This window comes from Lemur catta, chromosome 12, assembly GCF_020740605.2.
Source record: "Lemur catta isolate mLemCat1 chromosome 12, mLemCat1.pri, whole genome shotgun sequence".
In the NCBI taxonomy this organism is placed as follows: domain Eukaryota; kingdom Metazoa; phylum Chordata; class Mammalia; order Primates; family Lemuridae; genus Lemur; species Lemur catta.
This window is the reverse complement of record NC_059139.1, coordinates 23,937,752-23,957,939: the sequence shown is the minus strand read 5'-3', so window position 1 is coordinate 23,957,939 and position 20,188 is coordinate 23,937,752. Positions and strand designations below refer to the sequence as shown.

The 20,188-nt window shown below is 34.1% G+C and overlaps 1 protein-coding gene across 1 annotated transcript in view; it reads right to left on the bottom strand.

The window, feature by feature from the left end:
- The window catches only part of WDR70 (WD repeat domain 70), a 214,126-nt gene that overhangs the window by 77,557 nt on the left and 116,381 nt on the right, over positions 1-20,188 (bottom strand). The window contains exon 10 of the mRNA XM_045566608.1: positions 17,652-17,826. Within this exon, the coding sequence (XP_045422564.1) occupies positions 17,652-17,826 (175 nt within the window). The remainder of the gene's footprint in view (positions 1-17,651; positions 17,827-20,188) is intronic.

Here is a 20,188-nt window from a genome sequence, read left to right as displayed (position 1 = left end):
CCCAGATCTACCTACCTCTTACTGTGTGTCCTTAGGTAAATTACTTAATCTCAGTTAATTTGCCCTTAAAATAGGGACAAGAATACTAACCTCACAGAGCTATAACAATGAGCAAGTACACTAAAAGCATTTAGAATAATTCCTGGTACATAGTAGCTGAACAATGTTAGCTGCTATTAATATAATAATAATAAAAATTACTACTACTAATATTGCTATCACTGCTACCACTACTAATGTTGATTGAGGTAGGTAGCAGTAAGAAGGAGGCAAATTCTCTGGTCAAGCTCTATATATCACATTAGAACAAAGCTAACTGACTTCTTTGGGCAAACTGTCTTTTTTTTTTTTATTTCAGCATATTATGAGGGTACAAAAGTTTAGGTTACATATATTGCCCTTGACCCCCTCCCCTCCAAATCAGAGCTTCAAGCGTGTCCATCCCCTAGACAGTGCGCATCGCACTTATTATGTATGTATACACCCATCCCCCGCCACATCTGCTCAACACCCTATTAATGTTATTCCTAAATGTGCTCTTAGGTGATGATCAGTGAAACCAATTTGATGGTGAGTACATGTGGTGCTAATTTTTCCATTCTTGGGATACTTCACTTAGTAGAATGGGTTCCAGGTCTATCCAAGAAAATACAAGAGGTGCTATATCACCATTGTTTCTTATAGCTCGGGCAAACTGTCTTGATGTAGTTCTATCACATATTAACAAGACTATGAATATGAGTGATGGAAAAAATGAATGCACACTTATTGACCTTCAACTAAGTATTGTGCTGTGCACTTTCACAAAGATTATCTTATTTGATCCTTATAACCAGGTAGAAATGAAGCGTATTGTTCAGACAGGGAAACTGAGATTTGAGATACAAATACTCTTTTATTTTACCAGAGCTACCTCTGGGGAGCTTAAAGAAGAGCACAAAAAGATGAGCTACATTGGGCTAGTGTGGAATATTCATAATAATAGCCAATATTAGCACAGTTTCCAAGGATACAAGTTCCAAACAATTTAAACCAGAGAACTTTTAGAATACAATCCACTTGTCTATTGACTATTATCTAAATGTTAACTGTATATAAATTGATTTTCACAACAAAGATTTATATTATTTGAGAGTAGTATGTGTGTTTTTTTCTTTAAAACTCCCAAAGCACCTAAAGGTCACTATTTGGTAAATACCTGATTTTATATGATCAAGGATAATAATGAAAACTATAATACCATACTTAGTAGAACACACTCTGGATTCCAGGAATTCAGTTATAGAAGACTCTGGGAATAATATACAATCCCTTTAATAATGAAGTCAAGGAAAGGATGAATTCAGCTACACCAAGACAGATTTTAGATGGTAAAGGAAATAGCATTAAATAGCAGTGAATCTCACAGTGAGAAAGTTATATTTTTAAAATTCTCCTTCAATTCTTCTAATTACATCAAGCAGAAAGTCTTGATTTAGCACTAATTTGTCTTGAATATCTCCATTAACTTTTGCTAATATCCCTTTTAACACAGAAAAATCTCAGACACAGAGCCTTGGCAGATAATAGTACCTAGCAGGTATTTGTAATTGCTGTATTTTTAATGCATTTAACATATTCACTATGTTCTATTTACAGTAACATTGCTTTTTATTTACGGTAGTGTTATAATGTTTCCTTTAAGAATGGGGTGACTGGACGAGGTGGCTCATGCCTGTAATCACAGTGCTTTGGAAGGCCAAGGCAGGAGGATCACTTGAGGCCAGGTGTTCAAGATCAGCTTGGGCAACAGAGAGAGACCTTGTCTCTATAAAAGATTTTTAAAAATTAGCCAGGCATGGTGGTGCATGCCTGTAGTCCCAGCTACTTGGGAGGCTGAGGCAGGAGGATCGTTTGTGCCCAGGAGTTTGAGGCTGCAGTAAGTTATGATCATGCCATTACACTCCTGCCTGGGTGACAGAGTGAGATCTGGGCCCCCTACCCCCCTCACAAAAGAATACGGGAATGAGGAATGATTACTTAATAGGTATGGAGTGGTTTTTTGAGGTAATGAAACAGTTTTGAAACTAGACAGTGGTAGTTATTACACAACATTGTGAATACAATAAATACCACTGAACTGTATGCTTTACTTGGTTAATTTTATTATATGTTATGTGAATTTTGTCTCAATTTTTAAAATTATTTAGAATTTTTAAATAAATCAATTTTTAACAATTAAAAAACAGTAAGGTGATGTATAGAGATGGCCAGAATTGCAAATAATGCAAATAAATGAAGTAGGGAAATAGACTTACCTAGAGAAACTGGAGTAGATTGGTATAGATGAGATTTCTGGGTGTGAACTATAAGAAGCTAAGGAGTGGAGCCCTGCAAACTATTATAAGTTTGGTAGGTTTTCAAGACACCAACAGGCTGGTATATTCTAACCACAGGTGATTTCTGGGGACATACCAGATGTGTTCCAGAGCTAAGGCAAAAATCCCAAGGCAAGCAAAATGTCTTTTGGATCCATCTGCCTCCTATTCTAAATCCCTGCAACTCCACTTCTCCTCCATGACCATTGAAGTGCACATTGTGTTCATGATGCCCTCTGCTCATTCAGGGCCCCAAACCATTTCTTCTGTCTTCAGTTCTTCAGTTCAACTTCTAAGTGTAGGCTTTAGCTATGTTTTAAAAAGATTAATATTAGCCTTGCCTACCTCACAAGGCTGCTGTGAAGATCGAATTTTATTTGGGGCATGCCTTAGAGGTGTTTTTCAGACTCTGGATTCTAACTCATTAGTAGGTCATAAAATCAATTCAATAGATTGTGATCAGCAGTTTAAAAAATGGACTGGAGTGGAATGAAACAAAACTAGACTGCACACTGCAAGATTAGAAATTGTTATAGTACATTTCTTTTTCAGTTTTATATGCCTGTGTGTCTGTGCAAAGATGTGTGTAGTTGGTCAGAATGTAAAATGTAATTTTCTGTGGTTAAAAAAAAATACAGCTTTCCAAGACAAGTAGGTCCTTTCTCTCTGTTATGTTTTCAGATTGAGAGGATATAAAAACTGTTTTTTTGGAACAAAACCAGGTTACCACATGATGAATGCAGTGACTGGCTTCTCAACCACCTGCCTCATGAGCATCCGTGCAGCATCAGTGTTTTCCATCCAAGTTAAAATTTTGACAGAAAAAAAAATTACACCATTCAGAGTGAAAAATAGTTTTTAAAAATAACTATACAGAAATTTGGGCAATAACTTTAAAATTGTGTCTGAATTAAGATTTTATACTTGTATGATTTTGTGAGCTAGAGCTCAAAGCCACAAAAACTGATACAGAACAAACCTTGTAAATATTAAAAATACTCTGAAATGTTGAGGTTTAACGGAATTGTGCAATGCTTTTTAATTTGGGTCTAACATAATAAAAGTTTTAAGAAATATGGCAAATTACTAAGGCTTGGGTAATTAGTAGAAGCAAAAAATAATAATAATAAAAAAAAAGAAACCCAGGGAGGACTCACAGTAGCACCAAAAGTTTTGGAGCTCAAATCATCACTAGTTGCATCACTTCTCCAGTTGCAATGAATCAAAGAGCAGGTTAAAAGAGAATGCACACAGACCAGAGAACTGTTTCACATTTTTGGCTCAGACCTTACTTCTGTATATAAAAGCCCTACTAGTGGCTCTATTAAGTGAACATTTAACATTTACTATTTTGTTTATAATGGTTAAAACAGTAATGTTTGGCCTCATCAGCTTACAAAATAAATCATAGCTGTCCTGAAGCTGAGAACCATGGCTCAGGAAATATCTCTACTAGAGAGAGGCATCCCTTTTATAGGCTTTCTAGAGACTACAGTCATCCTGCAGAGAATCTGACCATTTTAGACGACGTAACGGTCCTATCTAGACAACCACAGAAAACTTTACTTGTGCTTTATAAGATGCCAAAAGTCTTTTTTTTAAAAAAAGAAAAAGAATTAGGGAGCATTTACTCCATATTGCCAATTGATACAAGATAATAATAAAAATAAAGTTAACTTTGAAATTAGCCAGAATAACACAAATCAAAAAAGTCTTCCTCTGTTTCTTGCAACCCAAATTCTCAACTCGCTAAGGGCCTACTAACCATTAGAAAATCAGGCACCATGACAGGGAAGGATCAATGTGTTTTATGGAATCATTGTCCAAATTAAATTTTCTATTTTATACAAGTGCACAACTCTTTTTTAAAGGGTGTAATTTAAAATATTGTGAAAAATGAGCTTTACATTAATATCCATTTGGTAACTCTGGCTTCAAAAAAAATTCAGAATCAAAACAACACTTCTACCATTACCACTCTCATTCAGGAAATTACCGGAATGTCTGAAATAGCCCCTAACCAGTCATCCTGCTTCTACCTTTCTTTCTCTATTGTTATTCCCCATGTAGAACAGCCAGAATGATTCTTTTAAAAATGTAACTTGGATCACATCAATTCTCTCCACAAATCCATCTAATGGCTTCCCATTATCCTCAGAAGAGTATCCAAACTCCTTTAAATAGCCAAAAAAAGCCCTATTTGACCTGATATATTCCCACTCCAACTTTTTCCCATTTCCTCATTCACTCTTCTCTAGGGAAAGAAGTTAGCTGATTAATCTGATTTGTGATGTTGGAAAAATAACTGAGAATGTCAGCTCTTTCCTTTTCCTTCTTGGGTGCAAGCTGCCCTTTGGGAGTAATTTTCCTCTGGGCTCCATGCCCTAAATCCTCCTGGGGCCTGGTGAGGCTCAGTGTTAGCTAAGGCTGGTGGGCAATCTATCCCACTGCAGGAGTTAGTCAGCAAGCACTTCTGGCTTTCCTCCTCCTCCTTTAATTGTGGAATCTATAGAGAAAGGTAGATTCTGGCCTTCATCTGCCATGCTTTAGTGATTAGTCTTATTTCCCAATTTGTTTAGAACTCAGGTAGGGAAGAGGGGTGCTAATTATAAAGGCTACTAAAAACCCTAATAAACTGAAACACATGCACATGCAAGGCACACACACCTTGTATGTCAATACAGAAAATAATCTAGGAATGGTCATCTCTGGGTGGCATAGTTATAGGTGACTTATTTTTTCATACGCTTTTCTATTTTAGATGAATATTTTTTACAAAAAAATATAAATTACTTTTACAATATAAAAAATAGCCAAAATTAACTTTCTTTGAGCCCATTAAAGAGGCAAAACTTGGGACCAGATTTTCAGAGGAAATCATAAGCTATGTGTGTTGGATACATTGTCTAATGAAATTGCAGACAGTTACCAAATGACTGTCTCTAAACATAATTACAAGCAATGCAGATAAAAACATCTTCTCTTTTTTTATAGATATTTCATTTTGACCTTTACGTTTTGGCTAAATTCAAGTCACCAAATAGTGACAAAGCAGAATTACATCCTTCTCTGAATCTTAGTAGCCCCTTTGGTCTCTTTAGTCAATGTAATGAAAATGTAAGATTATATTAACTGCTCCAACATTTGACTCCATAACAGCATCTCTTATTCATATATTTTAAACTGGAATTTTTGGTTCATAACTAATTTTCAGTTTTTCTGTCCTAAATATCAACACATACCTATAAATATTAATATACATTTTCTACTCCTGTTGTGTTTAGCAGAAAATTTTAATTCTTCTAACTTGTGAGCTAAAATGTTTTAACAATACTTTTTAATATCTTTATAAGTAAATACTTATGTTAACTCAATTTTTTCTTCAGGCTTCCTCAAGCAACTTTGATCAGCACACAGTCACCTAAACCCACAAGTTTTTGTATACATTGTTTTCATCGGTTACATTTTTTCCCTTCTATATGTTAATATCTATCCATCTAGGCAGTGCATAAGTTTTGGCTTTTAAGTATATTGCACAAGGTCTATATTTCAAAATTAGAGTATAAATTCAAGGATCTGGAGTAACACAATTTAAATATCTAGATGCAAGTAAATTAACCCCTTGAGGTTCAATTCAACAAATACTTATCAAGTCCCTAATACCTAAAAAAAAAAAAAAGAAAAGAAAAGAAAAAAAGAAAAAAGAAGAAAAGTCCCTACTATATATGTTTTGCATACCAAAGGATTCAAAGGTAATGAAGAAAAAGAGCTTACCCCAAAAGAGCTCATAACAGTGACACATAAACTTTTGTGTCCTTAGCAAACTTAGGCAAGGCAAAAGATTACCTACTTCATCTATTCCCATATTCCAATGACAAGAGTACTCAGGGTTAAAAGTTCCACTGACATACAATTTTGAAAAGAGTATAATCCATTTTAACAATAAAAATATGGATCATTTACTTTTTAAATATCATTATAATAGTATAATTTAAGACCATAAAATTTACCCATTTTAACTGTACAATTTGACAATTTTTAGTTAATTTGCAGAGTTGTATGCAACCATCACCATAATCTAGTTTTAGAACATTTCTATCAGGATCATTCATTTTTGAACCATAAAACAGTTGAACACAGCAATTTAGGAGTACAGATTCCAGAGTCAGAATTTCTGGCTCCGCAACTTACTAGCTGCATGACCAAGTTGTTCAGTCTTTTTCTGCTATACTTTAGTTTTTTCTCATCTAAAATATATGGTTAATGGTAGTACTTCACAGTATTGTTCTGAGAGTCAAATGAATTAATATATATGTAAAGCCCTTGGAACAGTCCCTGGCACCAAGTAAGTCTTCAATAAATATTACCTACTGTTAATATTATATGCTTTAAATCTAGTTATTGGAAAACAATAGGCTGAAAATACTATTTATGCAAATAAGTATCATGACATTCTGAAGGCTAAATCAAACAACTTGTAACAACACACTTATTTGATAATAATGAAATTTGATTAATAGTAATTTAAAATTTACAAGCAAGAATAAAGCAATTGAAAACCAAACCAATTTAAGATAAAACTAACGATGCTCTGATAGCATTTATTCATTCATTCATTTACCCATTTATTCAAAAAATATGTATTGATATGTCATGCTCATCTTAGGCATAGGGAAACAGCAAACAAGACAAAAAGTCCCTGACTGTACAAAGTTGAACGGGAGACAAAATGAAAACACAGGTAAACAAAAAATAAAACAAAATAGTTACACAGTGGTAAGTGTTATAAAGACAATAAAAGAAGGCAATGAGACAGAGATACAGGTATAGGAGAAAGGACAGGCTACTACTCTAGCCAGGCAGTTTGGCTCTAGAACCAGCCTTTTAAATCTATTCTCTCTTCTACTACCCTGCTTTGTGGTTTTTTTGAGATGACATTTCACCAGAGGCCAGAATGAGAAGTTAACAGCCACATCTAAGGCAATAACCATGGCAAAGGTCTACCTACAGCAAGGATAACAAGTGCAAAGGCCCCAAGGTGGGACAGAGCCTAGCAATATTTGACAAATGAAAAGAGGCCAGCTAGCCTAGAGCTTAGTAAACATGAGGCAGACGGGTAGAAAAAGTAAACAGATACCAGATCACTGCATTATTTCACTACTGAATCACCCCTTCCCTATTGAACATCTTGAGCCAAAGTTATGTCACTAGTTGGACATGTCTGCAGCCTGGGCAAACTCACCATCACCACGGGTTGGCAAAGCACTCTTCATTTATTAAAAAGATGAGATTTTTAAATGAAAGACTTTTTAAAAAAAACATTTGAACAAATTATGTTATTTGAAGATTATCAGGGTTTACACTCCTAGATATATAATCTTCCGGTCTTTAATAGAGCATCACGACTGTTCGAGAGCATCATGGAGGGAATGGCATCCTTCTTCAGGGGAGGAGATTTCCACCAGCAGTGGGGGCCTTGGGGGAGAGGCACAAAGGGCAGAGTGCTTTGGAAAGGCACCAAAGCAGTAAATTAGAGGATTATCATAAGGGAACAGCGTGTAATCCAGTCTGATTTTAAAAAGATTTTCTATTTATAAAGAAAGTTGTGGGAGATACTCAAAGGTTGGAAAAAGATATAAACTGAAAGGCTGTAGGTGTCAGTCTGAAGAAATGTGAACTTCCTTCAGTACATGGTAAGCACTGAAGCAGTGAATGTTGCATTTAAGATGATTTAAACTAGGGCTGGGCATATCACAGAGGATGGACAGACATGGGTGAGGAGGCTCTCTAGCAACACAGGTTAGAGACAATGAAGTAGAGTGAGGGCAAGAGAGATGAAATTGAGGGGAGAGACATGAGGGACACTAAAACACAGAATTTTTAAGACTGACACTGTTTAGAGGAGGTAGAGAATATTCTCAGGTTCTAAATGGGGAAATAATTAAGAGAAACAGCAAAGTGAAAGGAAAGAATAGGTTCTAAAAGAGATAAGTTGTGTTTTGAGTATACTGAGCTTAAGTTCTGGCATATCGCCTTGGTGGGTTGTTCCATAAGCATTTGAATGTATGTCTGGAATGAAGAATGCTTAGGCTAGAATTAAGAGAAACAGATTCAGTTAACAGTCTAAAAGTAGTGACAACTGAATTTAAAACAGTTCATCCTCTCAAAAGGAGACTGAGAAAGACAATTTCCACTAATATGGAGTCCATGGTCCTACATTTGAGCAACTATCTTGCCAACATCCTATCTTACATGGTCCCGTTATTCTTCTGTCACATGTTTCTTATTTTATTCTCTCTCTGTGAGCTCTTAGGATCTTCTCTATATCCCTGGTGTCCTGAAATTTCATGATGCATGGCTTGGTTTGTCTTTTTCATTCTTTCCAGATGAGTCCTTCCCACCTGGAAAGTCATGTTTTTTCGCATCTGAGACCTTTTTGTTTGTTGTTGGTAACTACTTCTTATGTAAGTCCATCCTCCTTCCCCTGTACTTTCTTTTTCTAGAGCTTCCTAGTCAAACATGGAACACTGGATCGACCCTTTAAGTCTCCTATCTTTTTTCTCTTTTATTCTACTTTCTAGGAGATTTCCTTGACTATATTTATATCTACTTTCTAGGAGATTTCAATACTCCCAGGAATTTGCCAACCCCACCAACCCTGCTATCACTTATTTATTATCCAAGAGCTCTTTCTTGATCTTTAAATGTTCACATTTTTTTTTTAGTAGTATTCTGTTTTAGTTTCCCAGCTGTACTACTCTCTTTTCTCTCTGAGAGTATTAATCATAAGGGGCTTTTTTCCTTGTAAATTTCTTCAGTTTCCTACATTATCACTCTGAGTTATTTATTCTATTTGCTTTAGTCTCTGTATTTCATGTTAGAGGATTTCCTCAAATGTCTGGTGATCCTTATCTGCCCATTAATATTTAAGAGTAAGACACTAAAAAGCAAATTAGAAACTTTACACCAGGGGTCAAAATCTTTTTCTGTAAAAGCCAGATAGTAAATAATTTAGTCTTTAAGGACTATATTCTCTGTTGCAACTATTCAACTCTGCTATTATAGGGCAAAAACAGTCACAGATAATATATAAATGAATGAGCAAGGCTATTCTAATAAAATTTATGTATGGACACTGAAAGTTGAATTTCATATAATTTTCATATGTCATGAAATATTTTTCATATTTTGAGTTTTTTTTAAACCATCATGGTAGGCACCCCAAGAGATTTCCATGTTCTAGTGCCTGGAACCTGTCAATATGTTATTTTATGTGGCAAAGGGAAATTAAGGTTTCAGATAGAATTAATGTTGCCAATCAACTGACTAAAACAGGGAGATTATCCTGGATTATCCAAGTAGGCTCGAAGTAACCACAGATTCTTTAAAAGTGGCAGACATAAGCAGAAACAAAGGTCTCAGTGTTACAATGTGAGAAGGACTCACACTCTTCTCACTCTTCCTAGCCTTGATGACAGAGGAGACCAAGAGCCAAGGAATACAGGTAGTCTCTCCAGAAAGGAACACAACCCTATCAATACCTTGATTTTAGCCCAATGAGACTTCTAACCTACAGAATTATAATATACATTTGTGCTGTTTTAAGTCACTAAATTTGTGGTAGTTTGTTATAGAAGCTATAGAAAAATAATATAACCATTTTAAAATCTAAAAACCATTCTCAGCTTGCAGGCCATACAAAAACAGGTAATGGGCTAGATTTGGTACATGGGCCATAGTTTTTTGATGCCTGGTAGAGGCTCTTGAGCTGGACTGCATGGGACTGAACACCAGTTATACCTCATACTAACTGTAATCCTGAGTAGGCAACTCAATCTCTTTGTGTCTGGGTTTCCTCATCTGTAAAATGATAATGACAGTATGTGCATGAGAGGGTTGCTGTAGGGATTAAATGAAATATTACATGTAAAGTGCTTAAAATATTGCCTAGCCCACATAAGCACTCAGTAAATGTAACAACAATAAGAACAACAGAGGAAGGGGAGAGGAAGTATAGCTCTATATGAAGATCTTTATCTCATCTCAGCTTTGCCTAAAATATAGGGTCTCTGTAATAGACCCTCTCTAAAAGTAATTCTTTAGGCTTCTGTGATGGCAAGAGGAGCGCAGCAATTTGGTGCCACAGGTAGAGGAGAGCACTGCAAGATAAACCAGTTTGTCTTTTACTGGCTTCCCCCAGCATTGCTAAGGTTTCAGTTTTCTCTAGGTGGCTAAGTCAGTTACCATTCATGCATCTCACTCACAGCTTCCAAATGTGTCTTGGCTACTCTTTTCTGCTATCATCTCCTAGTTCTCTTCATTCATGTGGGTTCATGCTTTAAAAAATGCCTTTCTTGTCACTTTAGTGAGGTTTCAGGAGGTAGCTGGGATCCAACAAATGTGTTTAACTTACCGTGTTTAACCAGAAGTTTTAAATTCAATTATTATCTTATACATACCTGGTGTTAAAAAACAAAGATAATAGTAATCCATATTTTTCAAAAACCTTTTAGCTCAACTTTTTCAAAAGCCAGTATTTTTTCATTTAATAAATGTTGCTTCCAATAGTATGTGACAAAGAGCATTTACAAGAGCATTTTACAAAAGGATTACCATTAAAACTTTATAGCTTTCATTAAAATAATGGACAAATTAGAATTTAAGTTCATCTTCTGATACCAAAAAAATAAAATAAAAAATAAAAAATAAAAATAAGAGAAAAAAAAACAGAACTTAAGTTTAGAGCCTGCAAGTAATTTTGCAGTTTTGGTGGTTACTTTTGAGTTTGAATTAATAATTAATAATGCATTTTTGAAAAGTAATCATTGAAAAATATACATGTCAAAATACTATGGAATAGATTCTATGTCATATGTTTTCTCTTGAATATTTGTAAAAAAAATTATAATTCATATATTTACTTAGGTATAACTGAAAATTGGGTCCGTGATGTTGTAATTTACTGATAGTAGCTGTATTTTCATATGACGAATAACTGGCAAGGGACCTACATTCTTATCTTCCTAAACTAAACCTTTAGTCATCAAGGAATCTGTCAAACGCAGATTCATAAGACTTTAACAGCCAGAGTTAAACAATATCCTGGGGTCTAACTTTACCATTCTATAAAAACTATAAGTAGCCTAGCAGCTAAAAAGAAAAAGGAGGAAGACTGACAGTTATTAAGAACCTGTTATGTGCATGCCCTGTGTGGCTGCTTTAAATATATTACCTAATATAATCCTCATAATAACCACACATGGTGGGGATCATGCCCTCATTTCATGAATAAAGAAAACAAGGAGGAGAACAGAGCTTAGGAAAGTCAGGATTGAGCGACAGAAAAGTCTGAAGTAATGTATAAATATAATTGTATGTCTCAGGTGTCATTTATACAATGTGCTATAGAAAACTATGCAGTAGACTTTTAACTGTCCATTTTTCTAGACTCCCAATATTAGGCCTAATGAAGAGACAAAAATCTGCATTTGGATTTCTAACATTGCTCTTTATATTCTTCCTAGAGATAGGTCATTTCTTCTCAAAGGAGGATACTAGAAACATTTTCTAAATAATTTGGCTTTTTAAAATTATTTTAAAAATAAAATACAGTTTTTTCCTCTATAACTACTCTCTTCTCTCATAATGAATATTGTTACTTTAACTTGAACACCTATTTTTGGGTAAAAGTTGTTCATTATTTTTAAGTGATCAGTCTTTGAGGACAGAAGGGAGAAGGCACCTGGAGGAGGCCACTAGCCTGGGCTGCAAGCACAGTCTTAGCCATTGGAGTCATGTCTAACTCATAAGCACTCTGACCATATTACTATCAGGAAGATAAAGGATACTCAAAGAATACAGAGTAATCAAATCTTAAAAAGCTCTGCATACATTATTCCCAAGATTGGTAGCTAAACTGGTAAGTCACAGAAATTAAAAAAAAAAAAAAAACACGCTGAAAACAATTATTTTTGGTTAAAATGATCTCAAAGGGAAATTTTTAAGTGAAACATGAGTTCACATAGCTTCACATTTATAGATGGTAGCAAATGATAAACAACTGTCTCATAAAATGTTTTCCAAATCAAAGTTGTATGACTCTAAATTTGTGCAATAGACGACAAATTTATCACAAAACAAGGATAAAACATTATATGCTAAAAATATTTCGATGCATTATTCTTTTAAAATCTTCCAAATCTTTAATATCAAAAGATATTAAAACACTCCATTTAAGGAAAGGTTAGGTTGTTCTAATTGGTATAAATGAGAAATATGAAGTAAATATTAAGAATCTTTCTTCATAAAATTCTTCCTTCTAGCTCATAGTTCATCTTAGTACACATACTTACAGAATTGGCATAAAAGTAAATATTGCTTTTATTTTCAGTGGCTATGACAACATCATAAGAATGTTCAAAAAGCAGCAAAAAGAAGCAAGTACTATCCACTAAAAAAATCACTACAAAAAGTAGTTAACAAATAGTATGTGAATTTGGCTTAAATTACTTAAAGTGTGAAAGAAGAAGGATCAAAGCTACATTATGAAAATTTAACAGAAAATTACTAAAAGCAAGTTTTTAAATTTTGAAAAATTATATTTAATATGTTAAGGCACAGCAGATAGTATCCAACCGTGAGGAGTGATTTGGGAGAGACTTTAAGCAACTTGAGGGCTCCCAGGGACTTTTCCAAACATGTCTTTATTCTGGTTTGTTTTTCTTTGTAGCATTTATCATTGTATCAAATTAACCAGGTGATTCTAACAGAGAAGATTCTAGACTTTTAAGAAGCAACAATTTCAAAAGAGACTTTCTATGTCACTTTTTATGCAGGATAGTTCGTTATATTCTGCTTAGTGAAATATCAACATTATTACTCTGCAATCCCAATTAATCATGTTACTTAACCAGACTGAACATCTCCCAGAGGCCCTGACTATGACTGCCCACTATGACCTCTGCCTTCCCTAATTCCTCCATCTACAGGCAGCATCTGGTCATAAATTATCTTTACAGATCATTCTCTAATGTTTTTACAAACTACTTAGGGGTTTAAATTTCCTTTGTCTCATTCTCCGTGAGGTGGTAGTTGCTCAAAAATATCAGCTGAAATGTTCCTGACATAGATAGGCAGATAAATATTGATACACAAATAGGGAGAGAAATACAGAAAGGTACATACCAGGTAATTTACAAGCATTATGGGATAGAGATGGGGCAATGATGGTAAGAGATGAGATAGCAAATAAAATAATAATAAAAAACCAAACATTTCTTGAAAAAGTATATATTTTATATATGTAAAACTACATGATTCCATTTAAATAAAGAAATTATTTTAAAAAAGCAAAGAAATAGAGCTATATCTATTCACTTACAAGGCTGTTTTATGATTTCAAGTGAAAAAAACAAATTGCAAATTCTGTCTCTGTGTAAAAACAGAACTTTTTAATCTATATACCTGTATATACATGCATTCATAAGAGGACAGGTGTAGAAAAACATAAATCAACCTTTAAAATGGGTTATCTGACAGCAGTTAAAGATTTTTGGTGTGTTGGATATTTCTCTCTCCTTCATTGCTGTTTTCTTATTTATCAGGGGTTTGATTTGCCCAGAGGCTAATCTTCTGATGTGATTACCAGTCCTTGCCTCAGCTTTCTCTGATCCACTCGCTGGCATAGCTGAGAGTATGGGCACTGACCAGCCCCTGAGCTGGAGAAATGTCCCTGTAGTATCTAGTACGTATCTTGAGCTTTCCTGCTAAGGGACTATGGTGTGTGTTGATTTTCCCAAAAGGGACAGCCCCAGAATCTATGCAGGGGTTGCAGGTCAAAACAGCAGTAGGAGGCAGTCAGGCAGACAGTGGGTCGAGCTGTTGGTAGTGCCTACTGCCAAATCAAACAACCTCAAATATTATTCCCTCCCACCACCTGTGTCTAGGGAAGGCAAAACTCTGTGAATGTGATAAATCTCATTTTCCTGACAAAAACTTAGTCTACACATAGTGATTTCAATATAAGAAAATACAGTATGTTCTTTTAGTAAAGAGTCCATCATATTGTAGATTCTTGATAGACATTAAAGACCAGCAACATTGCTTTTAACAAAATAAGTCAAAAGAATGAATTTGATAAATGTTTTTATATGAACAGAAGTCATTAAATATTTGTAAGACTATATGTCCGAATTACTTTAAAGCCCAAAAATTATACTGGAGAGAGACATAAAAATAGTTTTTAAAAATTCACTTATTTGCTAATACAAAATTAGTCATATATACAGATTGTGTATTTATATATCATTAAGGATACACCAAAAATTACCTCAATCTCTCTCCTCTTCCCCACACCCCCAAGACTCAAACACACACAACTTTATCTCACTGAGTTTTCACAAAACTAGGATATTTTTTGTGCTACTATTTTTTAATGTCTTCTTAGAAATAAACTATCTCTTTTATGTTACCTTTTTAGAATGCATGCATTCATTCACTCATTCATTCAACAAATAGTTATTGAAGGCCTGCTATGTACTAGGCCGCTCTTTGCTCTGGGAATACGGCAGGGAGCAAAACAGACAGCAATCCTTTCCCTCATGGAGCCAATATCCTACTGGAAGGAAACATTCAATAAAAAAGTAGACGAAACATATAGCTAACATGTCAGATGGTGATCAGCACTAAGAAAGAAAATAAGAGTGATAGAGAGTGGCACTGGTAGGGAGAAGGCTGCAATTTTAAATAAAATGTGGTCAGGGAAGGCCTTGCTGAGGAGAGAAAATTTCAGTCCTCTGAACCGGAAAAGGTGAGGCAAAACACCATGTGAATATTTGGGAGAAGAGCATTACAGACTGAGGGGTTCACCACAGGCAAGGGTTCAACACGTGAAAAGTCAGGGTACATGCTGTTCTCTCTCCAATGTCATCTCCCACTGTTCTGCCCCTCCCTCACTTTACTCCAACCAGGCAATGACCTCCTTGCTGTTGCTCAAATTATGCTGGTGAATGCGGAGTGGGGAACCAGGGATGCAGTGCAGACCCTCAGAAGCTCCTCTGAAGTTCTTCTGAAGTGGCCTTCTCCTCAGATTGAAAGGCAGGCCATCATCATATGAATGAAAGGGACCTTGGGCAAACAAAAACTCCTCTTGGGCAGCAATGTCCAACAGATCTTTCTGCAATGACGGAAATGTTCTATATCTATGCTGTCCAATAAGGAGCCACTAGTCACATGAGGCTGTTGGGTACTTGAAAAGCGGCTAGTGTGACTAAGGAACTGACATTCTAATTTTATTTTATTTTATTTTAATTAACTGAAACCAAAATAGGCAAACACGGCTAGTAGCTAGCATACTGGCCAGTATAATTTTAAAGCAAATGTAGGTCTTGAGAACATGGGAATTTATCATTAATAGAGACACCTTAATTCTAAAGAAATGTTTTGTTTAATTGCTAAAGTTTAAGTCGGTCCAATAAGAATTCTATGATTAAATGTAGCAATTATGAAAGCTTTAGTTAATCATCACAAAACATGTATTAGTCATCATTTAACACATAATTCTTTGGATACCGCATAGAAAAACTACTGCTATTAGGCTTTCTTACTTCAGCTTTAGTGTTTCTCTGTAGACGATTTTTTTATTGTTGAAATAATAGTTAAGAAATTTTTTAATAATCTGTTATTACATTAAGCTGTGTTTCCTGCTTGCAAGTTTTTCTTCTCAATTTGATTTGTTTTTAGTTAATACACATTTACATGCAAATGTAAAAATATGAGTAAAATATAACAAATGGGATGTGGTGTAATAAATTATACATTCATTTGTGAAATAAATTCTAACAAAATAGAATAAAATACTATGATTAGCAGAAGGGCTTAAGAGATACTTTTTAGAAACTGTCATTAAAATGGCTTTGTTTTTTATAAAATTGGTAATAGGAGATATTACTTTAAGATATGCAAGGCCAATCTTTAAAAACTACATTCAACTTATAAAATTATGTGGGTTTTAAGAGAAAGGCAGATACATATGCACTATATATACCAAAAACATTATTATTAAAGCTACACAAGAAAACTACGTGTTTTAGAATTTCCATGTTTAAATCAACAGCACCCAGAGTCGACGAAAGCCAGTTACTAAAAAATTTATTGCTTGGTTAAAACTCAGTTTACAATTCAAAGGAGTTTTAAAATCTCTGTGCTGTTATGAAGCTTTATGGGGTTTATAATGGAGATGAAAACAGAAATAAAATGATCTGACAAACAGAAAATGCCAAAGATATTTGCAGCATTATAAGCATGGATTTTTACCCCCACTGTTACTTTTTACCTTCTTCCAACACAACTGACTTTAACACATCTGTTTCCTGGGGTCCCTTTCAAAATGTAAACTTTTGATGGGCAAAGCTAAAAGGAAGATTATTTTTCTAATTTTTTTAAAACCTAGAATGAAAACTCTATGAGGGCAGAAATTTTTGTTAAGTACTCTCAGCACTAGAATAGTATCTAGCACATAGTATATATTCAACAAATATTTATTGAATTAATAATTTGACTAGATCCTCTTACTAAAATGAAGCTATCCAAATTGTATTATAACATTTGTGTAGAATTTTAACACTGGTAATCTAGCCTCATTCCAAAATTTTACCATCTATACATACAACAAAACTCCTTTTTAAAGCTTATTGGTAATTCACAAAATGAGCTGAGGGATTTTGTATCCATTATTTCCATAGATTCTATGATCCTTTCCAATTCCAAAATTTATTAATTCTAATAATGACCTAAAACTGTATAGAAAAAATGTAAAACCTATTCAAATGGAACATCATAGAATATTAAAACAAAATATTATTTAAATTACTATGGAAATAATTGCAAAAAAAGCTCACAGATCATCCTGGACTTTTTGAATTTTTCTTAAACCTTTCAAAGGGTATTCTTTCAAAGGCTCTACTTAACTCTTGTTTGATATTACTGTCAAGTTCTTCACTTTCAGAATCAAATAAATTGAGATGCCATATAATAAACTGCACTGTGCTCTTTAACTTTTATTCCCAAAAGAGCAAACTTATTTTAAAAACAAAATCTAATACACACTGGAAAATACTGAGCTGGAATGCTTGCTGAAATGCTGTTTACTGCAAAAGTCCCAATGTTTGATCAACTAACACTGAAGTTTAAATTAGGTCTAAACTCAGGAAATTGACCTTCATAATATTTTAACATGTTTGTCTTTATAAGGTAGTTATCTTCTAAGGAAAGAATATTTAAATATCCTTGACTTACAGTCAAATTTCGGTCCCAGATCTGTATGCTTCCATTCTGGCAGGCAGCTGCTATGAGGTTTCCATCTCTGCTATATGTGCACGTAGTGGGAATGACTTTTTTACCCTGCATTGTCCGTGGCTTAAAGACACTTTTTTGCTTCTTTGGATTTTCAACTTCCCACGTCCTCACAGTCCTAAAAACGACCAGGAGATTTTTCATTGATAAAAAAGAAAGGAATTTAAAATAAAAAAGAGTCCATAAACACTGCCTTACCTTTTAAGTACATAAATCTAATAATTATTTTAAAATAAGACATGCACTGTAAAACATTCTCCATTTATAAATGTGGTTACTCACAGAAACAAAATGAGCCATCTGAGTCATGTTGTCATCAAATCACAAAGTAGCAATTTCTACTTCAAATCTTTCAGTTATTAGTTCTGACCCTCTAATGCAGTGGCTTCCAAACTCTTGTGACTATACATGCTGATCAGTAAAACTGTTAAATGTATGCCCTCTATATAGGTACATTAATTTGTAAATTACTTGCATGTGTTAATGCACTGTTCTATAATACCAGAAAACACACTGAAAAATAAGTCACTAAAAAAGTCATGCTCTAGAGCCCAAGCAAAGACCTAATGCCTCTTGGGGAGGAGTAGAAATGCAGCTGTCTGTGCCTGAGCTTTCACCAAGTAACAAACAACAGCAGTATAGGCCTGGGGCAGGGGCAGAACACTTCCCTAACTCACAGTCCCAGGTAAATGAGCACCGCCACTGAGCGAGGGTAGAACAAAAGCCATATGACCCAGAGGGATGGCGGAAAAAGCATAAAATAGAGAAAAATAAAGATGAGGTCAGCAACTTCTTGGTAGAAACTATGCAAACCAAACCACTACGGAACAACAGCTTTGAAGTTCTGAAAGAAAAAACAAATTCTCAATCCAATATTTTATAGTCAGTGAAAATATATTTCAAAAATAAATTGAAATCAACTTCAACTTCAGATAGAAAAAAGCTGAGGCAATTCACTGCCATCAGTCATGTACTATAAGAAACGTTAAAGGAAGTTCTTAAGGCAGAACAAATATGACACAAATGGAAATCTGAATCTACATAAAGAAGTGAAGAATGTCACAAACGTAAAAATATGAATAAATGTAAAAGGCATTTTTTAAAAATGTTTAAATCTCTTTAAAAAATAAAAGGCTGTAAAGCAAAAATAGTAATAATGTATTGTGAGGTTTATAACATATGTCCAAATAAAATACATGGCAATAATAGAACAAAGGTTGGGAGGGAAGAATGAAAGTATATAGTTTAATGTTATACTCAAAATGGCATATTGGCCGGGCGAGGTGGCTGACGCCTGTAATCCTAGCACTCTGGCAGGCCGAGGCGGGTGGATTGCTCGAGGTCAGGAGTTCGAGACCAGCCTCAGCAAGAGCGAGACCCCGTCTCTACTAAAAATAGAAAGAAATTATCTGGACAACTAAAAAATCTATATAGAAAAAATTAGCCGGGCATAGTGGCGCATGCCTGTAGTCCCAGCTACTCAGGAGGCTGAGGCAGGAGGATCGCTTAAGACCGGGAGTTTGAGGTTTCTGTGAGCTACGCTGACGCCACGGCACTCATTCTAGTTTGGGCAACAAAGCGAGACTCTGTCTCAAAAAAAAAAAAAGCATATTATTTGAAAAGAGAATATGATATATTAAAGACATTTATTACAAACCCTAAAGCGAATGCTAACACATTTTTTAATGAATACCTAATAATGGACATAAAATGAAAACAAAAATATTAACTTTATCAAAAACAGAAAAAGAGAAATGAAAACAATGTGATAAATACAAAACAAACAAAAACATGGTAGATATAAATCCATTATGAATAATTACATTAATTGAAAATATCCTGAAAACTCCAATTAAAGAAAAAGGTTATTATATTGGATTAAAGAAAAGCAAGACACAAGCTGATTCTATCTTTAATTAATATACTAATCAGTTAATATATTAATATACATAATATATAGAATGTATATTATATATACAAATAGATAATAATATTGTCATTCCAGGGGTTTTTTGATTGTTTGCATGGTACTCTCTTTCCATCCTTTTACTATTAATATTAACCTATCTAAATCTTTATATACATATGTATATATATGTATAGATATAGTTATATATAGATATATCATTATATATCTATATGGTTACATAGAGATATCTATATCTATAGGTAGATATAAATTATATATTAATATGTAATATATAATATGTACCTATTCTATCTTTATATAACTATATATGTTTTTATATATAATTACATATATAAAGACTTAGGTTAATAGTAAAAGGACAGAAGGAAAGCATCATGTAAACAATCAAAAAAAAACTTGGAATAACTACATTAATGTCAAACTAGACTTCAGAACAAGGAGTATAACCAAAGACAAAGAGAAAAGTTTCTATAATAATAGTCAAGTGATCAACAGAAATAACAATCCTAAATACATATACACCTAATAACAGAATTTCAAAATAAGAAAG